Genomic DNA, 27,068 nt, shown 5'->3' on the forward strand with positions numbered 1-27,068 from the left:
GATTGCTTTGCAGCGTTTTGTGGGCGTCGGCTCACTTGACAGTAGTCTACCCAGATCAAACAAGGGACCATTACATAGGCTAATGTAGAAGGCCATTGACGAAGAATTTGAAAACCTAATCTCTTGATTTTAATTTCCAAGAACAACTACCTGCATCAGCTTGAATGCTTCATGTAGCCTATGCTTAAAAGCATTCCTCTTCCGGCTACAGACACTAGTGAGTACGCGCGTGCTCCGCAACAGCGAACTGGTGCTGAAGCTGAGGAGGAGGCGCGCGCATCACATGAGCGCATCGCATTACATCACTTTGCTACGACGTGATTGGCTGAAGGTCAATGCGTACTTCGCTCGCTGTCTATCACGTCCTAGTCTAACCATATATCTCGACTCGAGACGATAATTATTATCGCTCTCAAAACAAATCTAATTATAACCTTTCAATTGATTACAAATATATTGTTGTTGGGTGCCCGTTTTGAGGATGGCCGAGAGCGAGGCAGACACGCCAAGCACCCCGATAGAGTTTGAGAGCAAATACTTCGAGTTTGATGGAGTACGACTTCCACCCTTCTGCAGAGGAAAGATGGAGGAGATCGCCAACTTCTCCCTCAGAAGTAGCGACATATGGATTGTCACGTATCCCAAGTCAGGTAAACAATATTGGCAAGTGTTGATGCTATGTAATACATTAGTCCAGTACCCTCACTAGAGAATGCAGGGTCTTAGGTGTAGGTCTATAGTTGCTTTACATTTCTTTCGCCATATTGTGTCGTGTGTAATAAACGCAATTGTCTTCAGTTGAGTCCTTATAAGTTTATGATTGCACTGTGTTCGGAGTTGCACTGGTCTATTAGGGAAGGGCATCAATGTTTACCTCTCTCCAAACGTAGCCTGCAGCAGGCTAAATGCTGCGATCGCCTGGCTGCGTTAGGAACATTCACAAATAGTCTGATTTCGTGGCAGTCATGGCAGCTCATTGAAGGACTTTTCATTCTGAGTTATGTGCTGCTGAAATCAATAACTTATCATGGGAACCTTCGAGTTACGTTAAACGCCTGCGCTCTTCGCATCCATTCGCTGTTGACATATGTTATCGGAGGATACACAGACAATGTATTGAATTTTCAGGCCTCGGGTTACTGCTTACATCCGTCTCTTTCTGTCAGATCCAGACTGCTTTGCGCAGTGCTGTGCTGCTGCGGACCGTGATACGTTGTGCTTGCGCGTGACGCACTTGTGTGTTGACAACCTGTGCTGGAGCAGAACTCGCTCCCCGGGTGGGTCCTCCTGGTCACGTGACTAGGTGGACATAAATATCCATCTTCCCTCAAGTTCATTGTGGGAGTCAAATCTTTCAGAGACGTATATAGCAATTATTCCTTTAATGTCTCTTCTCTGTCCACACTGGATTTCAGCAGTGCCTATATCTGCATCTGCAGGAGTAAAGTATAATTACAGGAGAGAGAGGAGAGAAGAAGAGAGGTGGGAGCAGTCTGGGTTGTTGTGCTCTCTTGGTCTGTCACGACTTCTGCCGAAGTCGGTCCCTCTCCTTGTTCGGGCGGTGTTTGGCGGTCGACGTCACCGATCTTCTAGCCATCACTGATCCATTTTTCATTTTCCATTGGTTTTGTCATGTCTTCCTGCACACCTGGTTCCAATCCCATCAATTACATGTTGTGTATTTAACCCTCTGCTTCCCCTCGTGTCCTTGTTGGAGATTGTTTGATTGTATGTTAGTGCTATTATGTGTTGTTGCGTGACGGGTTTTGTACCCATTTTATTAGTTTTTGTATATTTTGGTTTTGGAGTTCTTATTAAATGACTCCGTTTATACCAAGTTCGTTCTCCTGCAACTGACTTCCCTGCCACCAATACGCACACCTTACAAGGCCTGGTAACAGATGCAGGCTGGCAGTCAGTGATCGGCGATGTTGTTCCCTACAATATTAGCACTGTAAGGGAGTGAATGTTATTTATAATAAGGGTTACATGGATAGAATCAGACCTCTGAAACGCAAATGGCTGGCCCTCCCTCCAGCTAAATATATGACCTAAACCCTCCCTGAACACTTGAAAAAAAAAACTGTCCCCTGTACCCAAAATAATAATTAAACCAAAGTGGATAGCAGAGAACATGTATACATTTACCCTCACTGCTTGGACAGACCAGAGTCTTAGATATGCAGTTTTAGAAACTGTTAATCTTGTAAGCATTGCATGGCAACACAGGAATTTTGATAGCGCACAAGGTTTTGGGTACTCAGACCACCGTGGACAAGAGTAGGGGTGGAGAGATCTCCTTTCAAGTAAAAGCATTGCATGAATCTGTTATCACATTTTCAGGTCCAAGAAGAAATGGCCTTTTATAAACATTTCATGCAATTCTAATCCATTTTACATACACTACATGACCAAAAGTATATGGACACCTGCTTGTCGAACATCTCATTCCAAAATTACGGGCATTAATATGGAGTTGGTCCCCCTTTGCTACTATAACCGCCTCCACTCTTCTGGGAAGAGGCAGTTTGGAACTCGATCGTGAGTGTTGCAACCGAGGACAGACGATTTTTAGGCACTTCGCGCTTCAGCACTCAGCGGTCCCGTTCTATGAGCTTGTGTGGCCTACCACTTCACGGCTGAGCCGTTGTTGCTCCTAGACGTTTACACTTCACAATAACAGCAGTTACAGTGGACCAGGGCAGGTATGGCAGGGCAGACATTTGATGAACTGACTTGTTGGAAAGGTGGCATCCTATGACGGTGCTGCGTTGAAAGTCAATGAGCTCTTCAGTAAGACCATTCTACTTCCAATGTTTGTCTCTGGAGATTGCATGGCTGTTTGCTCAGTTGTATACACCTGTCAGCAACAGGTGTGTCTGAAATAGCCAAATCCACTCATTTGAAGGGGTGTCCACATAACCTTGCTCTGTGCTTCTCCCAGCATGCACTTCATAGCCTATAGGCTATGGATCATTTGATTGAGACCACACTAAATAGCCTAGAAGCGCACTTGATGTTGCCCGCAGCATTGGGCACACATCGATACAGCCTAATATGCAACTAATTCTAAAACACAGAAATATTGAGATTTCATAAATTACAAATTACATGACCCACCCCTGGACTAGATTTAAAAATACTAAACCCTCCCTTTGACTGAAATTACAAAGCATGACCCTACCCCATTTTCCTCCAGGTAACCATTCTGTACATTTCTATCCCGAGTGGCGCAGTGGTCTAAGGCACTGCATCTCAGTGCAAGAGGTGTCACTACAGTCCCTGTTTCGATTCCAGGCTGTGTTACATCTGGCCGGGATTGGGAGTCCCATAGGGCGGCGCACAATTGGCCCAGTGTCGTCCGGGGTAGGCCGTCATTGTAAGAATTTGTTCTTAACTCACCTATTGAGTCCTTCCAAGTGCACCTACCCACGAATCTTCCTCAATGCACAATTCCCCGATGTCCACAAAGCTTTCGGGGGAAAATAAATGATCAGATAGATTTTCCAAATCCTGGTAAAATATGTCGTTGGTAAAGACATTGTAGACAGGTGGACATTAGGCTTGGGCAGTATACCGTATACCGGGGTATTTGGAAATAGCCACTGGGTGGTTTTTCAATACAGTCAATACCATTTGTAGCTACTTTTTAAGTAAATACCTGCAGTCAACTTAAGCAATTAGGAGATAAAGCAGATCACGTTCTTCATTTCACCTGTCACATTATTTTACATTATGAAGCTTATCATAGTTCCCCAGAAAAGTTGAGCCGGTCATGTTTGTTTGTAAATAGCACAACGGGTGAAAGCAGGAGCAGCTGAGTCCAGCTGTGTATTGACAGGGGTTGCGTTTTATATTCAAAGTCAACAGTGTTTTTTTTTGTTGCTTCAACAGAGTGATCAGGGACGTGCAACTATCGTTTCCCTTCACAGAAAATACATTAGCGCAACACATTCGACAGATGGCAGCCACACAAGTAAATGAGTTTACAACGAAAAAGAAAGGTATTTTTTTGCATAAACGATGCATGGCCATCATTTCCAATGTTCATCATAGACATAATGTAGCCATACACATTTCTTAATGTTTTGCTTACAGTTCATCTTGAATTTTACCTGAGAAAAGTACAGAGAAAAGTACCTGAGAAAAAAGCGGCACATCAGTCAGAGCTGTCTGCTGATAGAACGCCCGTTCATGAATTCTCATCCTAGTGGAGAAGTGCAGCTGAAGTACAAAATTTGTCTGACGCCGAGCAGAAATAACAAAAAAAGCATTTTAGATCTGCTTTTATTAAACACACCAAGATATATCTTACCTGTTATATATTATCTTCCTGCTGTGAAAAATTAAGAATTCGGTGTTAACGCGACCCCTAAGTTTAATTTACTGGTTATCTAAGTAAGTTACTGAATTAATAAGGTGATGGGGCATCATATTGTGTTGGCTTTCTGCCATGTTTGAGAAGTCAAACGCCTTTGGGTGAGTTATCTGGACTGCTGCCACTGCCGTCTTTTGATATCCTTGTGTTTTTTTCTAATGATCAATTAGCCTTTTAAAATAATAAACTTGGATTAGCAAACACAAAGTGCCATTGGAACACAGGAGTGATGTTTGCTCATAATGGGTCTCTGTTCGCCTATGTAGACATTCCATAAAAAATGTGCCGTTTCCAGCTTCAATAGTGATTTACAACATTAACATTGTCTACACTGTATTTCTGATCAACATCATATTTTAATGGACAAAAAAGAAATGTCCAGTGCCTCCTGGGTGGCGCAGTGGTCTAAGGCACTGCATCGCAGCGCTAGCTGTGCCACCAGAGACTCTGGGTTTGAGCCCAGGCTCTGTCGCGACCGGGAGGCCTATGGGGCGGCGCACAATTGGCTCAGCGTCGTCCGGGTTAGGGAGGGTTTGGCCGGCAGGGATATCCTTGTCTCATCGCGCACTAGCGACTCCTGTGGCGGGCCGGGCGCAGTGCACGCTGACCAGGTCGCTAGGTGTACGGTGTTTCCTCCGACACATTGGTGCGGCTGGCTTCCGGGTTGGATGCGCGCTGTGTCAAGAAGCAGTGCGGCTTGGTTGGGTTGTGTTTCGGAGGACGCATGGCTCTCGACCTTTGCCTTTCCCGAGTCCGTACTGGAGTTGCAGCGATGAGACAAGACAGTAACTGGATACCACGAAATTGGGGAGAAAAAGGGGGTAAAATAAATTTCCTTTTTGAAAGAAATGCAATTTAAGTCACCCCAAACTTTTGAATGGTAGTGTATGTATAACTTTATGAACTGGATTTGAAATTTATTTATTTTTGTTCGTGCTTGTTAGCATATTTAGCTAGCAGCCTCCATGGAAATTCGCTAATTTTGTTAGAATTTTGGTTGCAGATGCCCAATGGTTTTTAGGTTTTTAGCGCCCCCTTGTGCACTAAACCGGTATACCATAAATCCTGGAATGAGAGAAGGACGGTATGACAATATGGAAAATCTGGAAACCGCACAACCCAAGCGGACAGTCAATACTCACTGTTCGCCTGTCCGACAGCCAAGGGTGTAACTTTGTGTTGTTGGGGGGGGAGGGGAGAGATCGGATGATTTTGGCTATTCATCAAATGATGTCATTGCTCATTAAGTTAAGAATCTCATTCTGTATCTTAGGGCAAGTGTAATCATGGTTGCGCCTCTTTAACCAGCTCTGAAGGACTTTGTCGTCTTTTGCCTTTTAAAAGTTCCTAAAGATTTTCATGTTCTTCCTCATGACCTCTTAAGGCCTCACCCTGGCTTGCAAAGAACTTCACTGAAACTTCAATTTTCAGTAGACAATGTTTTGCTTCCTCTTCTTAAAGCTGTAGATAACTGTGAGTCCACAAGGTTTGATTTTTGTGAACTCTTTTAGCATAAGCTGAAAACTTCTCAAGAGCCTTCTTCCAATTTCTAAAGCCTGATGCTAGCATAGCTAGCCAAAATAGCCAAACTAGCATTGCAGCATTTGGTATAAAACTATCCTGCACAAAAATATAAACGCAACATGTTAAGTATTATTTCATGAGCTGAAATGAAAGATCCCAGAAATTGTCCATACGCACAAAAAGCAAATTTCTCTCAAATGTTGTGCACCAATTTGTTTACATCCCTGTTAGTGAGCATTTCTTTGCCAATATAGTCCATCCACCTGACAGGTGTGGCATATCAAGAAGCTGATTAAACAGCATGATCATTACACAGGTGCACCTTGTGCTGGGGACAATAAAAGGCAAGGTTTGAGTTTTTGCCAAAGCGTAACCTCTTATTCAGAAAAACTTTGGTGCAATGGAAGCATAAAACCCCCTTTAAAACTTCTTTGGGATAGGGGGCAGTATTTTCACGTCCGGATGAAAAGCGTGTCCAAAGTAAACTACCTGCTACTCAGGCCCAAAAGCTAAGATATGCATATTATTAGTAGATTTGGATAGAAAACACTCTGAAGTTTCTAAAACTGTTTGAATCATGTAACATAACTTATTTGGCAGGCGAAACCCCGAGGACAAACCATTCAGAAATATTCTTTGGAGGTCACTCTCTTTTCAATGGGATTTCATTGGGAATCCAGATTTCTAAGGGACTTTTTTGCAGTTCCTATCGCTTCCACTGGATGTCAACAGTCTTTAGAAATTGGTTGAGGTTTTTCCTTTGAGAAATGAAGAAGTAGCACTGTTCAGAACGAGGGTAGAGGGAAGTGTACTCTTTGATAGAGGCGCGTGACTTGAAAGCACGCTACACTTTGGTTTCCTCCGGTATTGAACACAGTATATCCCGTCTTAAATTTGATCGATTATTTACGTTAAAAAATACGTAAAATTGTATTAGGAAAGTACTTAGAAATGTTTGGACCAAGCTTACAGGTAACTTATGAGAAATGTTGTAGTCATGTTGCGCGAGTTGGAACCGGTGTTTATCTGGATCAAACGCGCCAAATAAATGGACATTTTGGATATATATCAACGGAATTAATCGAACAAAAGGACCATTTGTGATGTTTATGGGACATATTGGAGTGCCAACAGAAGAAACTCGTCAAAGGTAAGGCATGAATTATATCTTTATTTCTGTGTTTTGTGTCGTGCCTGGAGGGTTGAAATATGCTTGTCTGTGTTTGTTTGCTGGGGTGCTACCCTCAGATAATAGCATCGTTTGCTTTCGCCGTAAAGCCTTTTTGAAATCTGACACGTTGGCTGGATTCATAACAAGTGTAGCTTTAATTTGGTGTACTGCATGTGTGATTTCATGAAAGTTTAATTTTGATAGTAATTTAGTTGAATTTGGCGCTCTGCATTTTCCCTGGATTTTGGCCAGGTGGGACGCTAATGTCCCACCTATCCCAGAGAGGTTTTTAAAGAGGCACTGTAATGCAGCCAGGGGAAACTTGAAACCACTTCTCTTGAAATGACAACTCTGTCAGCTCGCTTCTGGATTAGAATACACTTGGGATGTGGTTGATTTGGTTTTGTCCTGGTACCAATGTCGATAACTTCTTTTTGTTCGGTGGCTCTGCCCCTGTCATCTGTGCTCAACTGGCCCCTGACTTGTGGCTCAGTCCCCTTCATCAAACATGACAACAAACCGTGTCTTACTTTCTATTGCCAAAATAGAAGGGCCTTTCTATTGCCAGAATATGATTCAACTTAAACAATATTACATCTACAAGGCATGTCTTATAGGACTACATTTAAATATTCAAATTTGTGTGTTCACAATTGTTTCTTCACCACTACACTCCAAATTCTCACCTGATGACCTATTCGTCCTCTCCCTGCCTCAACATGGGTGGTGCTCTCTCTCTCACTCTCTATTGCCTGTCTTTGAACCGTGCCTTAATCATTTGACCAAATGCCATTATCATATGACAAAAATGGCTGACCTGAACAATGACAGGGTTAACTTATTAACATGAATTAGATTTATTAGCTAAATTATTTATTTACTGTCTGGCAAAATATGTATAGCTAGCTAGCTGAGTATGTATTACCAGACCATTACAGTATGTATAGTGTAGTTAGCTAGCTAGCTATGTAGCCATTCATTCATTTACAATTCTCTCCCAAAAAAAGCTTATGTCCTGCACTTTTCTCCTCTTTGGCATTGGTACTTCCATTAGGGGCACTAGCTACTTTTTCACTAGGTTTAACACTGACTCACTGAGTGCTGCTCATCTGAAACTGCAGTGGAAAAGGGGAGGATCCAGATACTGTGCTAGCTTTTGTGCTAGCTTAGCTAGCTACCTAGCTAAGGCTAGTTTAGCTATTTTAGCTATCTAGCTAAGGTTAGCTAGCTAAAATAGACAAACAATCATTGCAGCATTCGGTATAAAACTGTACTGCACAAAAATATAAACGCAACATGTTTAGTGTTGGTCCCATGTTTCATGAGCTGAAATAAAAGATCCCAGAAATGTTCCATACACACAAAAAGCTAATTTCTTTCAAACCGGCCTCACAACCGCAGACCACGTGTGATGTTGTGTGGGCGAGAGGTTTGCTGATTGTGAACAGAGTGCCCCATAGTGTCGGTGGGGTTGTGCCTTTCATCCGCACCCATCACCTCATGTTTCAGCATGATAATGCACTGCCCCATGTCGCAAGGATCTGTACACAATTCCTGGAAGCTGAAAATGGCCCGGTTCGTCAATGGCTTGCATACTCACCAGACATGTCACCCATTGAGCCTGTTTGGGATGCTCTGGATCGACGTGTACGACAGCGTGTTCTAGTTCCCACCAATATCCAGATACTTTGCATAGCCATTGGAGAGGAGTGGGACAACTTTCCACAGGCCACAATCAACAGCTTGATCAACTCTATGAGATGGAGATGTGTTGCGCTGCATGAGGCAAATGGTGGTCACACCAGATACTGACTGGTTTTCTGATCCACGGCCCTACCTATCTGTGACCAAAATATCCATATCTGTATTCCCAGTCATGTGAAATAAATAGATTAGGGCCTTTATTTCAATTGACACATTTCCTTATATGAACTGTAACTCAGTCAAATCTTTGAAATTGTTGCATGTTGCGTTTATATTTTAGTTCCGTGTAGATCATTTGGTGTGTGAGGTTGGTAAGTGTTTGCTAAACAGCACTATAATGGTGTAGTTTGGACTGTGAATTTTTCCCTCATTGGTGTCATTTTACATTTACACAAACGACTACCCATTTACCTTTTCCTCTTGATTCTCTTTACCTCCTCTCCCCCTCCCTCCTCTCACCATCTTTACCCCCCCCCCCCCCCCCCCCCTCCAGGTACCAGTCTCCTTCAGGAGGTGGTGTATCTGGTGAGTCAGGGGGCGGACCCAGATGAGATTGGTCTGATGAACATCGATGAGCAGCTTCCTGTTCTGGAGTACCCTCAGCCTGGGCTAGACATCATACAGGTAGGCCTACAGTACTGAGTATTACTACTGTTCTGTAGTATCCTCAGTCTGGCCTAGACATCACACAGGTAGGCCTACAGTACTGAGTATTACTACTGTTCTGGAGTACCCTCAGTCTGGCCTAGACATCATACAGGTAGGCCTACAGTACTGAGTATTACTACTGTTCTGGAGTACCCTCAGTCTGGCCTAGACATCAAACAGGTAGGCTTACAGTACTGAGTATTACTACTGTTCTGTAGTATCCTCAGTCTGGCCTAGACATCATACAGGTAGGCCTACAGTACTGAGTATTACTACTGTTCTGGAGTACCCTCAGCCTGGTCTAGACTTCATACAGCTAGGCCTACAGTACTGAGTATTACTACTGTTCTGTAGTATCCTCAGTCTGGCCTAGACATCATACAGGTAGGCCTACAGTACTGAGTATTACTACTGTTCTGGAGTACCCTCAGTCTGGCCTAGACATCATACAGGTAGGCCTACAGTACTGAGTATTACTACTGTTCTGTAGTACCCTCAGTCTGGACTAGACATCATACAGGTAGGCCTACAGTACTGAGTATTACTGCTGTTCTGTAGTACCCTCAGTCTGGACTAGACATCATACAGGTAGGCCTACAGTACTGAGTATTACTACTGTTCTGTATTACCCTCAGTCTGGACTAGACATCATACAGGTAGGCCTACAGTACTGAGTATTACTGCTGTTCTGGAGTACCCTCAGCCTGGTCTAGACATCATACAGGTAGGCCTACAGCACTGAGTATTATTACTTCCTGATCCTGAATCAGTTGCTTGTAAAACAGACAGGTACAGTTAACCAAAACACTCAGCCCACCACATGCAGCACCATATTTCAATGCAAAGCAAGAAATGGATTAGGTGTTTTTCTGCTCCTAGTTTTCTACCGTCTCTGTTCCCAATGTTATGATGACAATTCCTCTATCTTTTCACAGGAGTTGACATCTCCTCGTCTGATAAAAAGCCACCTGCCCTACCGCTTCCTGCCTACAGCCATGCACAATGGAGAGTCCAAGGTTAGAGTACACTTCAATTGGTTTGTATAATGTTTGTATAATGTTTCCATCTATTCAGTCCTAATTGTCTGTGTGGTTCTATGTGGTTCTCCTGTAGGTGATCTACATGGCGAGGAACCCTAAAGATCTTGTGGTGTCTTACTACCAGTTCCACCGCTCCCTCAGAACCATGAGCTACCGCGGAACCTTCCAGGAGTTCTGCAGACGCTTCATGAACGACAAGCGTGAGTGTCAGAGTTCAGGGCTCACCCGCCCAGGTGTTCAGGGGGTGTCACTATTCATCTTGTGTCCTCTGTCTACACTGGACTACTTTTCTTAATTGCGACTAAGAGGAATGGGTGGCTAACAGGGAGACCTGGCATTATTTAGGCAATAAGTAACTGATCAGGCCAGGTTGTGTGAAGAGGGAAGCGAAAGCCTGGGGAAACACCTGGGGAAACTCACTAAAAGCTATCTCCACCTATGTCTCTCTCTCCCCTTCTTTTTCTTTCTGTCTCATAGTGGGATATGGTTCCTGGTTTGAGCATGTTCAGGAGTTCTGGGAGCATCGCATGGACTCAAACGTCCTCTTCCTGAAATATGAAGACATGTACAAGGTAAAAAAAACGCTTTCCCTCCCTTCCTCTCTCTCTCTCCCTCCATCACTCATCTATATCTACTGTCTACCATATATCGAAATCAAACCAAACCTTACCTGAACCTCCTAGAGGTACACTGATTAGTGCACTGCCAAAAACCCACCATGTATACATAAGATCATTCTGGAAGCCTCTAGCAGGCCAAGTTTGGCCCTACTTTGGGTGGTCCTGCTCTATCCTATCCCAAATGTCACTCTAACTTTACCCATACCACCTAACCTCTATGATAACCGTACCACCCTCAGAGCTACGTGGCAACCAGAGTTCCAGTCTATGGAACATAACTGCACTCTCACTGGGGCAGAATGGGAACAAATCAATACTGTTGTTTGCTGTTCCAAAGGTCCCTTCAGGGCTGCATTGCACGGAAACACACACACACACATATGCATGCAGGCTCTCATGCTCACATACACATACACACACAACACCCGCCCAGAAACACAGCGTGTTCTTGTTAGGAATCATTTGCGAACATGAATGTTTATACAGTATATAGACTAGCAAGCCTTCCAGGGCATGATATTATTCACTATCACTCAAAGTGACTATCAGTGTTACAACATAGTTACAGCATTGACATGTTGGGGGAAAGTAGCTCATGTAGCCTACCTTTCTTGGAAAACAAACAGGTTTTTCTCAATCGCGTACAACCGTTTTTTTTTAACAATGTTGTGGACTTCCAAAATAGAGTTCAAAAGAGAACTCTGTGGCCTTTGGCGAAACAGTAAATGCCGTCTCAAAACATAAATACAGTGGGGAGAACAAGTATTTGATACACTGCCGATTTTGCACGTTTTCCTACTTACAAAGCATGTAGAGGTCTGTAATTTTTATCATAGGTACACTTCAACTGTGAGAGACGGAATCTAAAACAAAAATCCAGAAAATCACATTGTATGATTTTTAAGTAATTAATTTGCATTTTATTGCATGACATAAGTATTTGATCACCTACCAACCAGTAAGAATTCCAGCTCTCACAGACCTGTTAGGTTTTTAAGAAGCCCTCCTGTTCTCCACTCATTACCTGTATTAACTGCACCTGTTTGAACTCGTTACCTGTATAAAAGACACCTGTCCACACACTCAATCAAACAGACTCCAACCTCTCCACAATGGCCAAGACCAGAGAGCTGTGTAAGGACATCAGGGATACAATTGTAGACCTGCACAAGGCTGGGATGGGCTACAGGACAATAGGTAAGCAGCTTGGTGAGAAGGCAACAACTATTGGCGCAATTATTAGAAAATGGAAGAAGTTCAAGATGACGGTCAATCACCCTCGGTCTGGGGCTCCATGCAAGATCTCACCTCGTGGGGCATCAATGATCATGAGGGAGGTGAGGGATCAGCCCAGAACTACACGGCAGGACCTGGTCAATTACCTGAAGAGAGCTGGGACCTCAGTCTCAAAGAAAACCATTAGTAACACACTACGCCGTCATGGATTAAAATCCTGCAGCGCACGCAAGGTCCCCCTGCTCAAGCCAGCGCATGTCCAGGCCGTCTGAAGTTTGCCAATGACCATCTGGATGATCCAGAGGAGGAGTGGGAGAAGGTCATGTGGTCTGATGAGACAAAAATAGAGCTTTTTTGGGCTAAACTCCACTCGCCGTGTTTGGAGGAAGAAGAAGGATGAGTACAACCCCAAGAACACCATCCCAACCGTGAAGCATGGAGGGGGAAACATCATTCTTTGGGGATGCTTTTCTGCAAAGGGGACAGGACGACTGCACCATATTGAGGGGAGGATGGATGGGGCCATGTATCGTGAGATCTTGGCCAACAACCTCCTTCCTTCAGTAAGAGCATGTCACGCCCTGGCCTTAGTATTCTTTGTTTTCTTTATTATTTTAGTTAGATCAGGGTGTGATATGGGGAATGTTTGTGTTTTGTCGGTTTTGGGTGATTATATGGTAAAGGGGGTGTTGGGTGTATTGTATGGGTTTGTGTGTAGTGCATGTGTCTAGCGTTGTCTATGTTGGTTTAGTTGTTTAGGAGAGTCTATGGTTGCCTGAATGAGTTCCCAATTAGAGACAGCTGATTTCTGTTGTCTCTGATTGGGAGCCATATTTAGGGTAGCCATAGGCTTTCATGTGAGGTGGGTAATTGTCTATGTAGAACGTTTGTAGCCTGTATGTGTATGTGCACAACGTTATTTAGCTTCACGGTCGTTTGTTGTTTTGTATAGTTTGTTAAAGTGTGTCGTGTTCGTTCATCTTCTTTAAATAAAAAGAGAAGATGTATCATTATTCCGCTGCATCTTGGTCCGTCTCTCCAGTACACGATCGTGACAGAATTACCCACCAAAGGATCAAGCAGCGTGAATTGGAGCAGTGGCCTGCTACACAGGATTATTGGAGTTGGGAGGAAATATTGGACGGAGAAGATCCATGGGCACAGCCGGGAGAATATCGCCGTCCCAAAGCTGAGCTGGAGGCAGCGAAAGCAGAGAGGCGGCGATATGAGGAGGCAGCACGGAAACAAGGCTGGAACCCCGTAAGTCAAACCCAAAAATTTCTTGGGGGAGGGCTCTCGGGTAGTTTAGTTGGGTCAGTCGGGAGACGTGAGCCAACTCCTCCTGCTTACCGTAAGGAGCCGGTGAGGGCGGATTTGGAAGTGAGCGACGCAGAGACAGTAAAGGAATTAATGGAGAAATTGGAGGAGAGAGTTATGAGGGATGTACTGGTTTGGTGCATGAGGCACGGCATCCGTCCGAATGAGCGTGTTGGTGAGTTAATGTCACCGGGAACAGCTCTCCATACTCGTCCTGAGGTGCGTGCTAGCCGTCTGGTTAAGACAGTGCCTACAGCACGCACAAAGCCTCCTGTGTGTCTCCAGAGTCCTGTGCGTCCTGTTACTGTTCCTCCACGTACTAGCCCTGTGGTGCGTGTCTCCAGCACATTACCACCAGTGCCTACACCACGCACCAAGCCTTCTGTGTGTCTCCAGAGTCCTGTACGCACTGTTCCTTCTCCCCGTACTCGTCCTGATGTGTGGGTCCTCAGCCCGGTACCACCAGTACCGGTACCACGCACAAGGCCTATAGTACGCCTTGAGAGTCCAGTATGCCCTGTTCCTTCTCCCCGCACTAGCCCTGAGAAGCGTGTTCCCAGCCCGATACCACCAGTGCCGGCACCACGCACTAGGCCTAATGTGCGTCTCCAGGGTCCAGTATGCCCTGTTCCTTCTCCCCGCACTAGCCCTGAGATGCGTGTCCCCAGCCCGGTGCCACCAGTCCCGGCACCACGCACCAGGCCTACAGTGCGCCTCAGCCGGCAGGAGTCTGCCGTCTGCACAGCGATGCCTGAACTGCCCGTCTGCCAAGCGCCATCTGAGCCATCCGTCTCCCCAGCGCCATCTGAGCCATCCGTCTCCCCAGCGCCATCTGAGCCATCCGTCTCCCCAGCGCCATCTGAGCCATCCGTCTCCCCAGCGCCATCTGAGCCATCCGTCTGCCATGAGCCTGCAAAGCCGCCCGTCTGCCATGAGCCTGCAAAGCCGCCCGTCTGCCATGAGCCTACTGAGCCGTCCGCCAGACAGGAGCCGCTAGAGCCGCCAGCCAGACAGGAGCCGCTAGAGCCGCCAGCCAGACAGGAGCCGCTAGAGCCGTCCGTCAGACAGGATCTGCCAGAGCCGCCAACCAGACAGGATCTGCCAGAGCCGCCAACCAGACAGGATCTGCCAGAGCCGCCAACCAGACAGGATCTGCCAGAGCCGCCAACCAGACAGGATCTGCCAGAGCCGCCAACCAGACAGGATCTGCCAGAGCCGCCAATCAGACAGGATCTGCCAGATCAGTCAGCCAGCCATGAGCAGCCAGATCCGTCAGCTAGCCATGAGCAGCCAGATCCGTCAGCTAGCCTTGAGCAGCCAGATCCGTCAGCTAGCCATGAGCAGCCAGATCCGTCAGCTAGCCATGAGCAGCCAGATCCGTCAGCTAGCCATGAGCAGCCAGATCCGTCAGCTAGCCATGAGCAGCCAGATCCGTCAGCTAGCCATGAGCAGCCAGATCCGTCAGCCAGCCATGAGCAGCCAGATCCGTCAGCCAGCCATGAGCAGCCAGATCCGTCAGCCAGCCATGAGCAGCCAGATCCGTCAGCCAGCCATGAGCAGCCAGATCCGTCAGCTAGCCATGAGCAGCCAGATCCGTCAGCCAGCCATGAGCAGCCAGATCCGTCAGCCAGCCATGAGCAGCCAGATCCGTCAGTTAGCCATGAGCAGCCAGATCTGTCAGCCAGTCATGGGCCGTCCCTCAGTCCGGAGCTGCAGTCCCTCAGTCCGGAGCTGCAGTCCCTCAGTCCGGAGCTGCCATTCCTCAGTCCGGAGCTGCCATTCCTCAGTCCGGAGCTGCCATTCCTCAGTCCGGAGCTGCCATTCCTCAGTCCGGAGCTGCCCCTTATCCTGGTGCTGCCCCTTATCCTGGTGCTGCCCCTTATCCTTGTGCTGCCCCTTACCCTGGTACTGCCCCTTACCCTGGTACTGCCCCTGACCCTGGTACTGCCCCTGACCCTGGTACTGCCCCTTACCCTGGTACTGCCCCTGACCCTGGTACTGCCCCTTACCCTGGTACTGCCCCTTACCCTGGTACTGCCCCTTACCCTGGTACTGCCCCTTACCCTGGTACTGCCCCTTAGTCCGGAGCTGCCCCTTAGTCCGGAACTGCCCCTTAATGCTATGGGGTTAATGTGGAGGGGGGTCATTTGGAGGAAGCTAAGGAGGCGGTTAGGGACTATGGTGACGTGGGGACCACAACCAGAGCCGGAGCCGCCACCGTGGATGGAAGCCCACCCAGACCCTCCCCTAGACTGTGTAATGGTGCGCCCGGAGTTCGCACCTTAAGGGGGGGGGTTATGTCACGCCCTGACCTTAGTATTCTTTGTTTTCTTTATTATTTTAGTTAGATCAGGGTGTGATATGGGGAATGTTTGTGTTTTGTCGGTTTTGGGTGATTATATGGTAAAGGGGGTGTTGGGTGTATTGTATGGGTTTGTGTGTAGTGCATGTGTCTAGCGTTGTCTATGTTGGTTTAGTTGTTTAGGAGAGTCTATGGTTGCCTGAATGAGTTCCCAATTAGAGACAGCTGATTTCTGTTGTCTCTGATTGGGAGCCATATTTAGGGTAGCCATAGGCTTTCATGTGAGGTGGGTAATTGTCTATGTAGAACGTTTGTAGCCTGTATGTGTATGTGCACAACGTTATTTAGCTTCACGGTCGTTTGTTGTTTTGTATAGTTTGTTAAAGTGTGTCGTGTTCGTTCATCTTCTTTAAATAAAAAGAGAAGATGTATCATTATTCCGCTGCATCTTGGTCCGTCTCTCCAGTACACGATCGTGACAGAGCATTGAAGATGGGTCGTGGCTGGGTCTTCCAGCATGACAACGACCCGAAACTTACAGCCAGGGCAACAAAGGAGTGGCTCCGTAAGAAGCATCTCAAGGTCCTGGAGTGGCCTAGCCAGTCTCCAGACCTGAACCCAATAGAAAATCTTTGGAGGGAGCTGAAAGTCCGTATTGCCCAGCGACAGCCCCGAAACCTGAAGGATCTGGAGAAGGTCTGTATGGAGGAGTGGGCCAAAATCCCTGCTGCAGTGTGTGCAAACCTGGTCAAGAACTACAGGAAACGTATGATCTCTGTAATTGCAAACAAAGGTTTCTGTACCAAATATTAAGTTCTGCTTTTCTGATGTATCAAATACTTATGTCATGCAATAAAATACAAATTAATTACTTAAAAATCATACAATGTGATTTTCTGGATTTTCCGTCTCTCACAGTTGAGATGTACCTATGATAAAAAATTACAGACCTCTACATGCTTTGTAAGTAGGAAAACGTGCAACATCGGCAGTGTATCAAATACTTGTTCTCCCCACTGTACATTCTTCAAAATGATATTATACCGTCAAAATTTCAGATTGATCAAAAGAACACGACTGCCTGCAAAAAGAGTAACACAACCATATTTATCTGTTGAGTCCAAGCAGACAAAACAGAAAGTTAGTCAGTCTAATAAAATTCTAAGTAGATCAATACATTTTCTTTGCAGTCACTAAAAAGGAAGTACAACTATCCAAAGGTGCAGAATTATGGGCTATTACTCTCCTTTTATGCATATTACACCAAACAATTTCAGACACAGATATTATTCCTGATAAAAAAATAGAAGAAATAAGCTCATTCATTGGTATCATCACAATGCAGTTTCATGTATTCAATACAAAGGCTAGTTTGCTCATTGCTATATAGACTTTCCATTGCTGCGCAGAAACACTATCTGCAAGTTTCCTCCACACGTTGGTGCGGCTGGCTTCCGGGTTAAGCGAGCAGTGCAGCTTGGCAGGGTTGTGTTTCGGAGGACGCTCGGCTCTCGACCTTCGCCTCTCCCGAGTCCGTAGGGGAGTTGCAGCGATGAGACTACCAATTGAATATCATGAAATTGGGGAGAAAAAGGGGTAAAAAATAAAGAAAGAAATACAAATAAAAAAGGTGAATACAATGGAGGAACACAGCTATGACTGTATAGGCCTCAATCATCACCATAGCAAAGCTCTATCAGAGTTCACAATGTTGAAGATGATGAGTTATGGGTAATCCAACTTCATGCTCTGCATCTCTGCACGTCCACAATATTTTGGCAATTAGACAGTCCCCATTTCCTCGATCTTTCCATATATTGTTATTATATTGTACATGGTATAACACTAATTGGGCTTATCAAGAATTTCATGCAGTAGTATTTACTGATTGCCAGAAACAGTGAACGCAATTGCACACATTTCTCTTCTGATGAAAACAATGCGTTATATTCTATGAACAAAACTTAACAGTGACTTTTGTATTCACTGACGACAAAAGTTGGTCTAAGAAATGCAAGTCAGGCAAGAAAATGATCAACATTTCTGTAAATGTATTTGAGCATTTGATCATTGCTGTTCTGCTGTAGATACATTTCAACACAGATCCAAAAATGGCTTGTACGCAATTGAGGAAAAAACGTAACATGTATGGCAAGTGTATTTGTTGAGCAAGTGTGTTATATAAGGATAAGGCATCTGTTTCTATAGAAAGAAAAAAGGAACTGTGGTCAAAGTTTATAACCGTCCACAGAGACAGACAGAAATTTAGCCTCTTTATTGCAAGACAATGAAACTCCAATGTATAACCGCTAGATAACACATAGAAGGATCTGTAAACATGTCATAGATGACATAAGCAGATGTTCGGAGTCAGAGTTCAACCCCCGCTCTGTCTGAGATGTATTGGACAGTGGGGTAAGTTGAGCCGCTTTTTACATTCAGCATCACTCTGTCAAGGGGACTATAGTATTCTTTCTAACAAAGGTATCTACATAGATTTCAGGATGTTGTGTATCCCTGAAAAGAATCAGAATACATGTAAACATTACAGTTTTGAAAACACCCGGGTTAAGTTGTGCCAGCAGAGACCTCGTGTTTTGGACAAGTGGGACGGGGTGAATTAAGCCGCCTACAAATGTCTGTACTTAATGAAATATTGCCACTACCTTTTTCAAACCATGTCTATCTCTATTTCCCAAACACAATTCAACACAATCGCTTTTTGTCTTTTAATCACTTTAAGCATATTTTAACACAGGCTTCACACCTAACAAACCCTTGTTACTTTTTACCCCTGTTACCTCATCAATAATGCCTTATATTATTGTTCAGTATATTTTGTTTCAATGATACATTTTGTGTATGGTTTCCTAGAAACAAGAAAACCATGCCCCTTTGGCTCAACTTCCCCCTATAAATACAGCCCAACTACCTTGTCACAGTGCTGTGACTGGGTTGCGTATGGAATAGAAAGTGCTGCAACCTGTCTTATACTCCTTATTATTAAGGCATTATCAAACTCTAGTCCATAGGTCATTTGGGAGTGATAAGAAGAGATCATTTGGTACAGTCACCTCATAAATTATTGGCACTCTTGATAAAGATGAGCAAAAACAATACTGTATTAATTAAATAATCCAAATACTGAGCAATATTGTACACTCCAAAACATTTAAACTGTTTTATACAAAACTGTTATTATTTTATATTGCTCAGAGAAATAGATTTTAATAATAGTAATACTATGTTTTCTCAAATAGATACGTAGGTGTCAAAAATATTGGCACCCCTATTATATCTTTTTTTTACTTTTTTAATTTAGTCTCAGCTTAAAGCGCAATCAGCAGTAGAAACAATAACAAAGCCACCTCCCCACCCCTGGTTTTGATAAAAATCTGAGGAATGGAGCTGGAGAAATGTAACCACTCTCAAATTCATAGACAAGGCTATGGATGCAAGGAATCATGTTTTGAAGCTATATAGTGTTTGTTTAAATTGTATTTGTTTACAAACTGAGTAAAACAAGTTTATATATTGTTTTCTGATGGTGTAAGACAGTTGAACTAAGATCATGAGGCATTTATAAGTTCTATTCTTCAATAATCAACGGGTACATATAATGAATTCAGAAGTCCAAAAATAGATGTAACAACTGCGGATTGCCCCTTTAAGGAACTGTATTGTGGCCTTCCATGGCTTTCTGTTTCACTGGGGTGTAAAAATGAGGTAACATGCATATAAAATGCCAATCATTTTGGAGGTGACTAAATATAATTATTTTATTTACATTTCTCTTCTCTCTTTGACTCGTTTCCCTCTCCTTTCCCCCTCTCCCCCTCTCTCTCCATCTCCCTCTCTCTCTCCTCTCCTCTCCTCTCCTCCTCTCCTCTCTCTCTCTCTCTTATTCTCCTCTCCTACTCTCCTTCATCTCTCTCTCCAGGACCTGGGGACGTTGGTGGGGCAGCTGGCGAGGTTCCTGGGTGTCTCATGTGATAAGGCCCAGCTGGAGACCATGGTGGAGAGTTGCAACCAGCTCATAGAGCAGTGCTGCAACTCAGAGGCCCTCTCCATCTGCAGGGGTGAGGTCCTCTCCATCTGCAGGAGGGAGAGAGGGCGAGGGATGGGGGAGAGAGGGCGGTAGAGAAATAGAGGGGGTAGGGAGAGAAGGAAGGGAGGGAGAAAGATGGAGCAAGAGATTTGGGAGAGTGAGATAGGGCGGGGAAGAGAAAGAGAGGGATAGAGGGATAGAGGAAAGGAAGATAAGGAGGAAAGAAAACAGAAGTGAGGGCTAGACAGACACTAAAGATAAGCCAAGGAATGATCACTACGGAGGCAGATTTCCGAGTATCTCCCGATGACAGAGTTGAGAAAGTAAAGAGATCTGTAGGGTTACTGAAGCATTGCGTGTTTTGGGCCGTAAAGTGAATGGAAGGAGTGAAGGCTGTGTGCCAAGAGGGACAGTAACCTAACGTGTGTGCTGTATGCCAACTCCAACCTTTACACACACACACACACACACACACACACACACACACACACACACACACACACACACACACACACACACACACACACACACACACACACACACACACACACACACACACACACACACACACATTACTTGGTGTACTCCCGCTAGCCCCATTCATAGCTTCGCTGCTTGCATCATATACATTGTTTGGGCTATTATTAGACACTCACAAGCCTAGACACAAGCATGCTTGCAGTGCATGATATGGTGCACTTGGATAGAAGAGGGGGGACAGAGGGAGAGAGTGAGAATGACAGAGAGAGACAAAGAAATAGGATATCAGAACGAAATGTGTGAGCCTCAGCCGTACACCAAATTACAGCAAGCTGTAATGTTATCCTTTGCGTTAGGCATACAGATGCACGCACACTCTTCAAGGCATATAGAATATGTTCATATGGCTTTATATCTCTGCTAACCTGGCTGAGGATGAGTCAACCTAGACCAGATTTGTATGTAGGTTATGTAGAACAGTTACATACTATGTGTTTGTGTGTAGTCTATATCTTTAAGCAATGATCCAGGGCCAGTTTAGTTGTTTGGCTTATAGTGGTGAAGGTTAGCACTGGGTTGCAGAAGTCTGATCCTTGGTCTGTTAGGGGCAGAGAGTAACAAGAGCTTTATTGTAGCAAACCGCAGATCATGAGTCAGATGTACATACCCCAGCAGTAACATAAACCTTCAAAGGAATAGGGAATGTCTCACTCTGGACCATTCATTTACTTCTTGCCGCACGATCCCTTTAGCGGGATCATTTTCGTAAACAACCGCTGAATTGCAGAGCGCCAAATTCAAAAATAATACAAAAAATATTTATAATTATGAAATCACAAGTGAAATATACCAAAACACAGCTTAGCTTGTTGTTAATCCACCTATCGTGTCAGATTTTGAAAATATGCTTTACAGCGAAAGCAATCCAAGCGTTTGTGAGTTTATCAATCACTAGACAAAACAGTAAGAACAGCTAGCCTCAAATTAGCTTGGTCAAGAAAGTCAGAAAAGCAATAAAATGAATCGCTTACCTTTGATAATCTCTGGATGTTTGCACTCACGAGACTCCCAGTTACACAATAAATGTTATTTTTGTTCGATAAAGATTAGTTTTATAACCAAAAACCGCCATTTGGTTTGCGCGTTATGTTCAGAAAACCACAGGCTCGTTCCGGTCTTGAAAGGCAGACGAAAATTCCAAAAAGTATCCGTAATGTTCGTAGAAACATGTCAAACGTTTTTTATAATCAATCCTCAGGTTGTTTTTAACATAAATAATCACTAATATTTCAACCGAACGGTAACCTATTCAATACTACAGAGAAAGAAAATGTCGAGCTACATCTCTCGCGCGCAGGAACTAATCAAAGGACACCTGACGCGTTTTGAAAAATCTCGCTAATTTTTCAAAATAAAAGCTTGAAACTATGTCTAAAGCCTGGTCACAGCCTGAGGAAGCCATTGGAAAAGGGATCTGGTTGATACCCCTTTAAATGGAGGAGGGGCAGGCAACGGAACAGGGATTTTTCCAAATAAAAGGCACTTCCGGGTTGGATTTCCTCAGGTTTTCGCCTGCAAAATCAGTTCTGTTATACTCACAGACAATATTTTGAGAGTTTTGGAAACTTTAGAGTTTTCTATCCTAATCTGTCAATTATATGCATATTCTAGCATCTGGACCTGAGAAATAGTCCGTTTATCTTGGGAACGTTATTTTTCCAAACATAAAAATTCTGCCCCCTAGCTGAATTAAGGGCATTTCCATTCACTCCTATTTTTGCTCTGCACCGCCTCCCTGTGGTTAAACATAGTAATTACAGCTCAGTGATTTCTGGCACAAGGAGTTGCACCTTACTGTTCAGTTTGGAAATCCGTTCACATTTGTTGTCCTTTTTCTGGCATTATGATTTATGAATGTTGTTTTAATATAATTATGATTTCATTTTTCATGTTGATCATTGTAGATTTTTGTTATGTTGTTTTTTCTTATGATTTGTTGTCAGATTTGTCTTGTTTTCTCCATGTTCTGTTTCTTTTAGTGCATGGACCGTAGCCTCTGACCTGGTGCTGGTCTAACACACAGCTCTGAGCTATTAGGGCCATAAACACACATTCCTATACACACTACTGGAGGGCAGGTGAGTCCATGTCTGTAGACATACATACATAGGCCCAAAATGATTGGCGCTCTTGATAGATGAGCAAAAAAGACTGTAGAAAATAAATAATACAAAATACTGAGCTATATTTTTTTGAAATATTATTTAACCTTTATTTAAGTAGGCAAGTCAGTTAAGAACACATTCTTATTTACAACGACGGCCTAGGAACAGTGGGTTAACTGCCTTGTTCAGGGGCAGAACGAGAGATTTTTACCTTGTCAACTTGGGGATTTGATTTAGCAACCTTCGGTTACTGGCCCACCACTAGGCTACCTGCTGCCCCATATTGTATGCTCCAAAAATTACATTATTTTATTCTAATACAATTTCTCAGAGAAAGAGATTTAGTTTAACAAGTAATATTTTTCATCTCAAAAATATGTTTTCAATACCTTTCAATACGTCACATTGTGAGGATAACGGCACTGAGCCTTTTTCTAAAATGTTTTATGAGATTAGAGAACACATTTGGCGTGATCTTAGACCATTCCTCCATACAACATCTTTCCAGATCCTAGATATCCATCGTCTGCACTTATGGACTCTTCAATTCAAACCACAGGTTTTCAATGGGGTTCAAATGCATATGACTGAGATGGCCATTGAAAAATGTTCATTTTGCGGTCAATTAACCATTTCTTTGTGGATTTTGATGTGTCCTTGGTGTTATCGTCTTGCTGGAAGATCCACTAAGTTTCAGCCTGCTGGCGGAGGCAGCCAGGTTTTTGGCAAAAAATGTCCTGATACTCGGTAAAGTTCATGATTCCGTTGACCTTAACAAAGGCACCAGGACGAGTGGAAGCCAAATAGTTCCATAACATCAAAGATCCACCACCATATTTTACAGTAGGTATGGGGATCTTTCCTGTTTATACACCCTTATTTCGACGCCTAACCCACCACTGGTGTGCGTGGCCAAGGCACTCTATTTTCATGTTATCCAACAAATGTAAATTCCTGGAGTTTGCTAAAACGGCCTTAGCACTTGGATTGGAACAGGTGCTATGGTCAGATAATATGATAATAGAGTGCCACGCACACCAGTGGTGGGTTTGGCGTCGAAATAAGGGTTTATAAGCGGGAAAGATCCCCATACCTAGATATATGAGATGGCTCTACGTTAGATAGCGGCTGTTTTACGAGCCTCTTTAACGAGTCGGCAGCTCTTAGATATTGTGCTTACTCCAAACCAGACCCTAATCACCGGGACTCGAAAAAAGAGGCAGGCAAGGCGGCCTCCTAACGAGCGAACAAATAGACCGCCCTATATTCTGTTGGTGTAGGTTTTCATCAAGGATCTCTCTGTACTTTGCTCCGTTCATCTTTCCCTCGATCCTATTAGTCTCCCAGTCCCTGCTGCTGAAAAACATCCCCACAGCATGATGCTTCCTCCACCATGCTTCAACATAGGGATGGTACCAGGTTTCCCCCAGACGTGACACTTGGCATTCAGGCCAAAGAGTTCAATCTTGGTTTCATCAGACCAGAGAATCTTGTTTCTCATGGTCTGAGAGTCCTTTAGGTGCCTTCTGGCAAAGTCCAAGCGGGCTGTCATGTTTCGAGTCTCATAGCAAAGGGTCTGAATACTTATGTAAATACTTATATTTTTCATATTATTTTATTTATTAAGAAATCTAAAAACATGTTTTTGTCATTATGGGGTATTGTGTGTAGATTGCTAAGGACAATTTTTTATTTAATCAATTTTAGAATAAGGTTGTAACGTATCAAAATGTGGAAAAAGTGAAGGGCTCTGAATACTTCCTGAATACACTGTATGTACATATGTACCTCCATTACCTCGTACCCCTGCGCAGCGACCCGGTACTGGGACCCCGTGTATATATCGAAGTTATTGTTACTCGTTGTGTATCTATTCCTTGTGTAATTATCTTGTATCTTTTTTTGATTTTGATTTGATTACCTACTGTAAAATATGCAGTTGGATCTTTGACGTTATGGGGCTATTTTGCTCAATATAACTTGTTAAACAAAATCTCTTTCTCTGAGCAATTGTGTTACTATAAAATAATATAATTTCCCCCCCAAAATGTAGCGTACAATATAGCTCCGTATTTGTATTATTTATTTCAGTGTTTTTTGCTCATCTCTATCGAGGTGATTATGAACCTCACTGTACACGGTTGGGAGTCATAAGGAAGCATAGATAGCCTATGAGCTGATCAATATGCAATAAAGAAGAATTCAAAATAACAACATTCATATCGACTACTGACCATTCCTCTCGGCCGTTTGTCTCAGTGATGTATGATCATGTGACTCTTTCTTCTGTCAGGTCGCGTGGGACTGTGGCAGGACATCTTCACCGTGTCTATGAATGACAAGTTTGACACGGTGTATAGGCAGAAGATGGGCAAGTCTGACCTGACCTTTGACTTCGGCCTGTGAGGACCGAACCGACTGACCACAACGATGCGAACACGGACTACACTCCTCCTCCTGCTGCCAAAACACTGTACACTCCTCTGCCTCTCTTCATCACTCAATCAATCACGTATTGGATATAATGTATATATCAATCGCTCCACCGCCAAAGACTATAGCTGTCAATCAACCAACCAATCAATCACCCAATAAATTAGTCAGTCAACACACCAATCAATCAATATAAAGTTTGCATCCTTAAAAAGCTCACAAATCAATTTTGATTTATCAATCAATCGGTCAGTTTCTCAGCCAATCAGCGAGATCCTGTTTTATGTGGCACAGATCCCATCCCCCATCTATGTCCCCCCTCTCCGCCCATCATCCCCATTCCTCTTCAGTATGTACCACTGAGTATGTATGTGTATACCAGTGCTCTATAGCAAGTTGTGTATGTGGCAGTGGCCCCAAGCCTGAGGGAAACGCATGGAAGTTTGTGGCGCCGTCACCAAACCTATACAGAGGAAGCTTTACACGTCTCGTTCAACACTTAACGTTGAGACAGTGTTATGTTTTGTAAACGCTGTATGAATGCTAGGGTGGGGAATTATAAGTCCAGCTCAGAGTCAAGTATAGAGACCACCCATGACTGCCCTTTGATACAGAGCAAGTGTTCAGTTTCGGCTGTATCCAGGTCAGTTCCTACTTTACCTAGTCCTTCCTTTTAGCACACGTTTTTCACTTTCAGTACATTACATAGCTTGTTTGTTACAAAAAGGCTTTCAATGGGCATTAGCTTAATCAGCACTAGACTTTTTTTATCAGCCTTTCTTGCTGAAGTGAATGGGGATACGTGTGTGTTTGTGTTTGTGTGTGTGTGTACATGCTCGTGTGTGAGCAAAATCAGAAAAACAACACATCACAACTGCCTTTCATATCAGTTCTGTTTGTTCATGCTGCTAAAGTGATGCCTTCCTCTGTCCTCAGACCCATAGCCACCTATAGAGTTAATGTACCACACTGAGACAACAGAGTATCCCTCCATGTTACCAGCATTCTCTGTGTTCTGTCCCCCAAGTACATGTCCCTTCAGGATCCAAAGGTGGATCCATCCCTCCCCAAAGGTTAGGCATCAAAACACCATTGCCCTCTATGTTTGTCAACAGAGCCCCCTTTCTCTTCTATTGCTTACATCTCTTTCTCTTCTCTTCCTGCTGTAAATGCCCTCAGACAGACCAGTAGACCCTCCCCTCCCAACCCCTCTGCTCTGCTGGACACTTGTGAATGTTTGTGGAATTGATGTGGATGCAACAACCTCAACAGACCCCTCCCACAGGCGCAGTTATCTGCTTTCTCTCACTCTGTATCTCTCTCTCTCTCTCTGTTTCTCTCACTCTGTCTGTATCTCTCTCTCTCTATTTCTCTCACTCTGTTTCTCTCACTCTGTCTGTAACTCTCTGTTTCTCTCTCTCTCTGTTTCTCTCACTCTGTATCTCTCTCTCTGGTTCTCTCACTCTGTATCTCTCTCTCTCTGTTTCTCTCACCCTGTCTATCTCTCTCTCTCTGTTTCTCTCTCTGGTTCTCTCTCTCTGTTTCTCTCACTCTGTCTCTAACTCTCTGTTTCTCTCACTCTGTCTGCATATCTCTCACTCTGTATCTCTCTCTCTGTATCTCTCTCTCTGTATCTCTCTCTGTTTCTCTCTCTGTGTATCTCTCTCTCTCTCTCTTTCTCTCTCTCTGTTTCTCTCACTCAGTCTGTATCTCACTAGCGATTCAATTCAATTGGCTTTAGAAACATGTGTTTACATTGCCAAGTGGAATAGACAATAAACAAAAAGGGAAATAACCTCTCTTGTCAGCTTTTTCTCTCATTCTCTCTGTTTACAACCGTTGGCAATCCTGCTGCAGCCCACCTCTACAAGGGTCATGTGGTGTACTGTTTGTTTGGTTTTTGTAGGGTTGTCCTAACCTGGGCATAATGCATTGTACTTTACATGCTTGCTTTCTGGTTTATTAATAAAGTTATGTATTCAGGACAATTGTGTTGTGTGTG

The 27,068-nt window shown here is 44.0% G+C and overlaps 1 protein-coding gene and 1 long non-coding RNA gene across 2 annotated transcripts in view; one reads left to right on the forward strand and one right to left on the reverse strand.

The window, feature by feature from the left end:
• On the forward strand, window positions 1-27,054 carry sult4a1 (sulfotransferase family 4A, member 1). The gene is made up of 7 exons (XM_055906031.1): window positions 1-650; window positions 9,271-9,401; window positions 10,361-10,441; window positions 10,539-10,665; window positions 10,943-11,037; window positions 19,881-20,019; window positions 24,927-27,054. Exons 1-7 carry the CDS (start codon window positions 482-484, stop codon window positions 25,037-25,039), a joined length of 855 nt encoding a protein of 284 aa, XP_055762006.1. The 5' UTR covers window positions 1-481; the 3' UTR covers window positions 25,040-27,054.
• LOC129838819 (uncharacterized) overlaps window positions 18,201-27,068 on the reverse strand; it is a 19,714-nt gene continuing 10,846 nt past the window's right edge. The window contains exon 2 of the long non-coding RNA XR_008756906.1: window positions 18,201-20,035. This is a non-coding gene — a long non-coding RNA (uncharacterized LOC129838819). The remainder of the gene's footprint in view (window positions 20,036-27,068) is intronic.

Source organism: Salvelinus fontinalis, chromosome 39, assembly GCF_029448725.1.
Source record: "Salvelinus fontinalis isolate EN_2023a chromosome 39, ASM2944872v1, whole genome shotgun sequence".
Lineage (NCBI taxonomy): Eukaryota > Metazoa > Chordata > Actinopteri > Salmoniformes > Salmonidae > Salvelinus > Salvelinus fontinalis.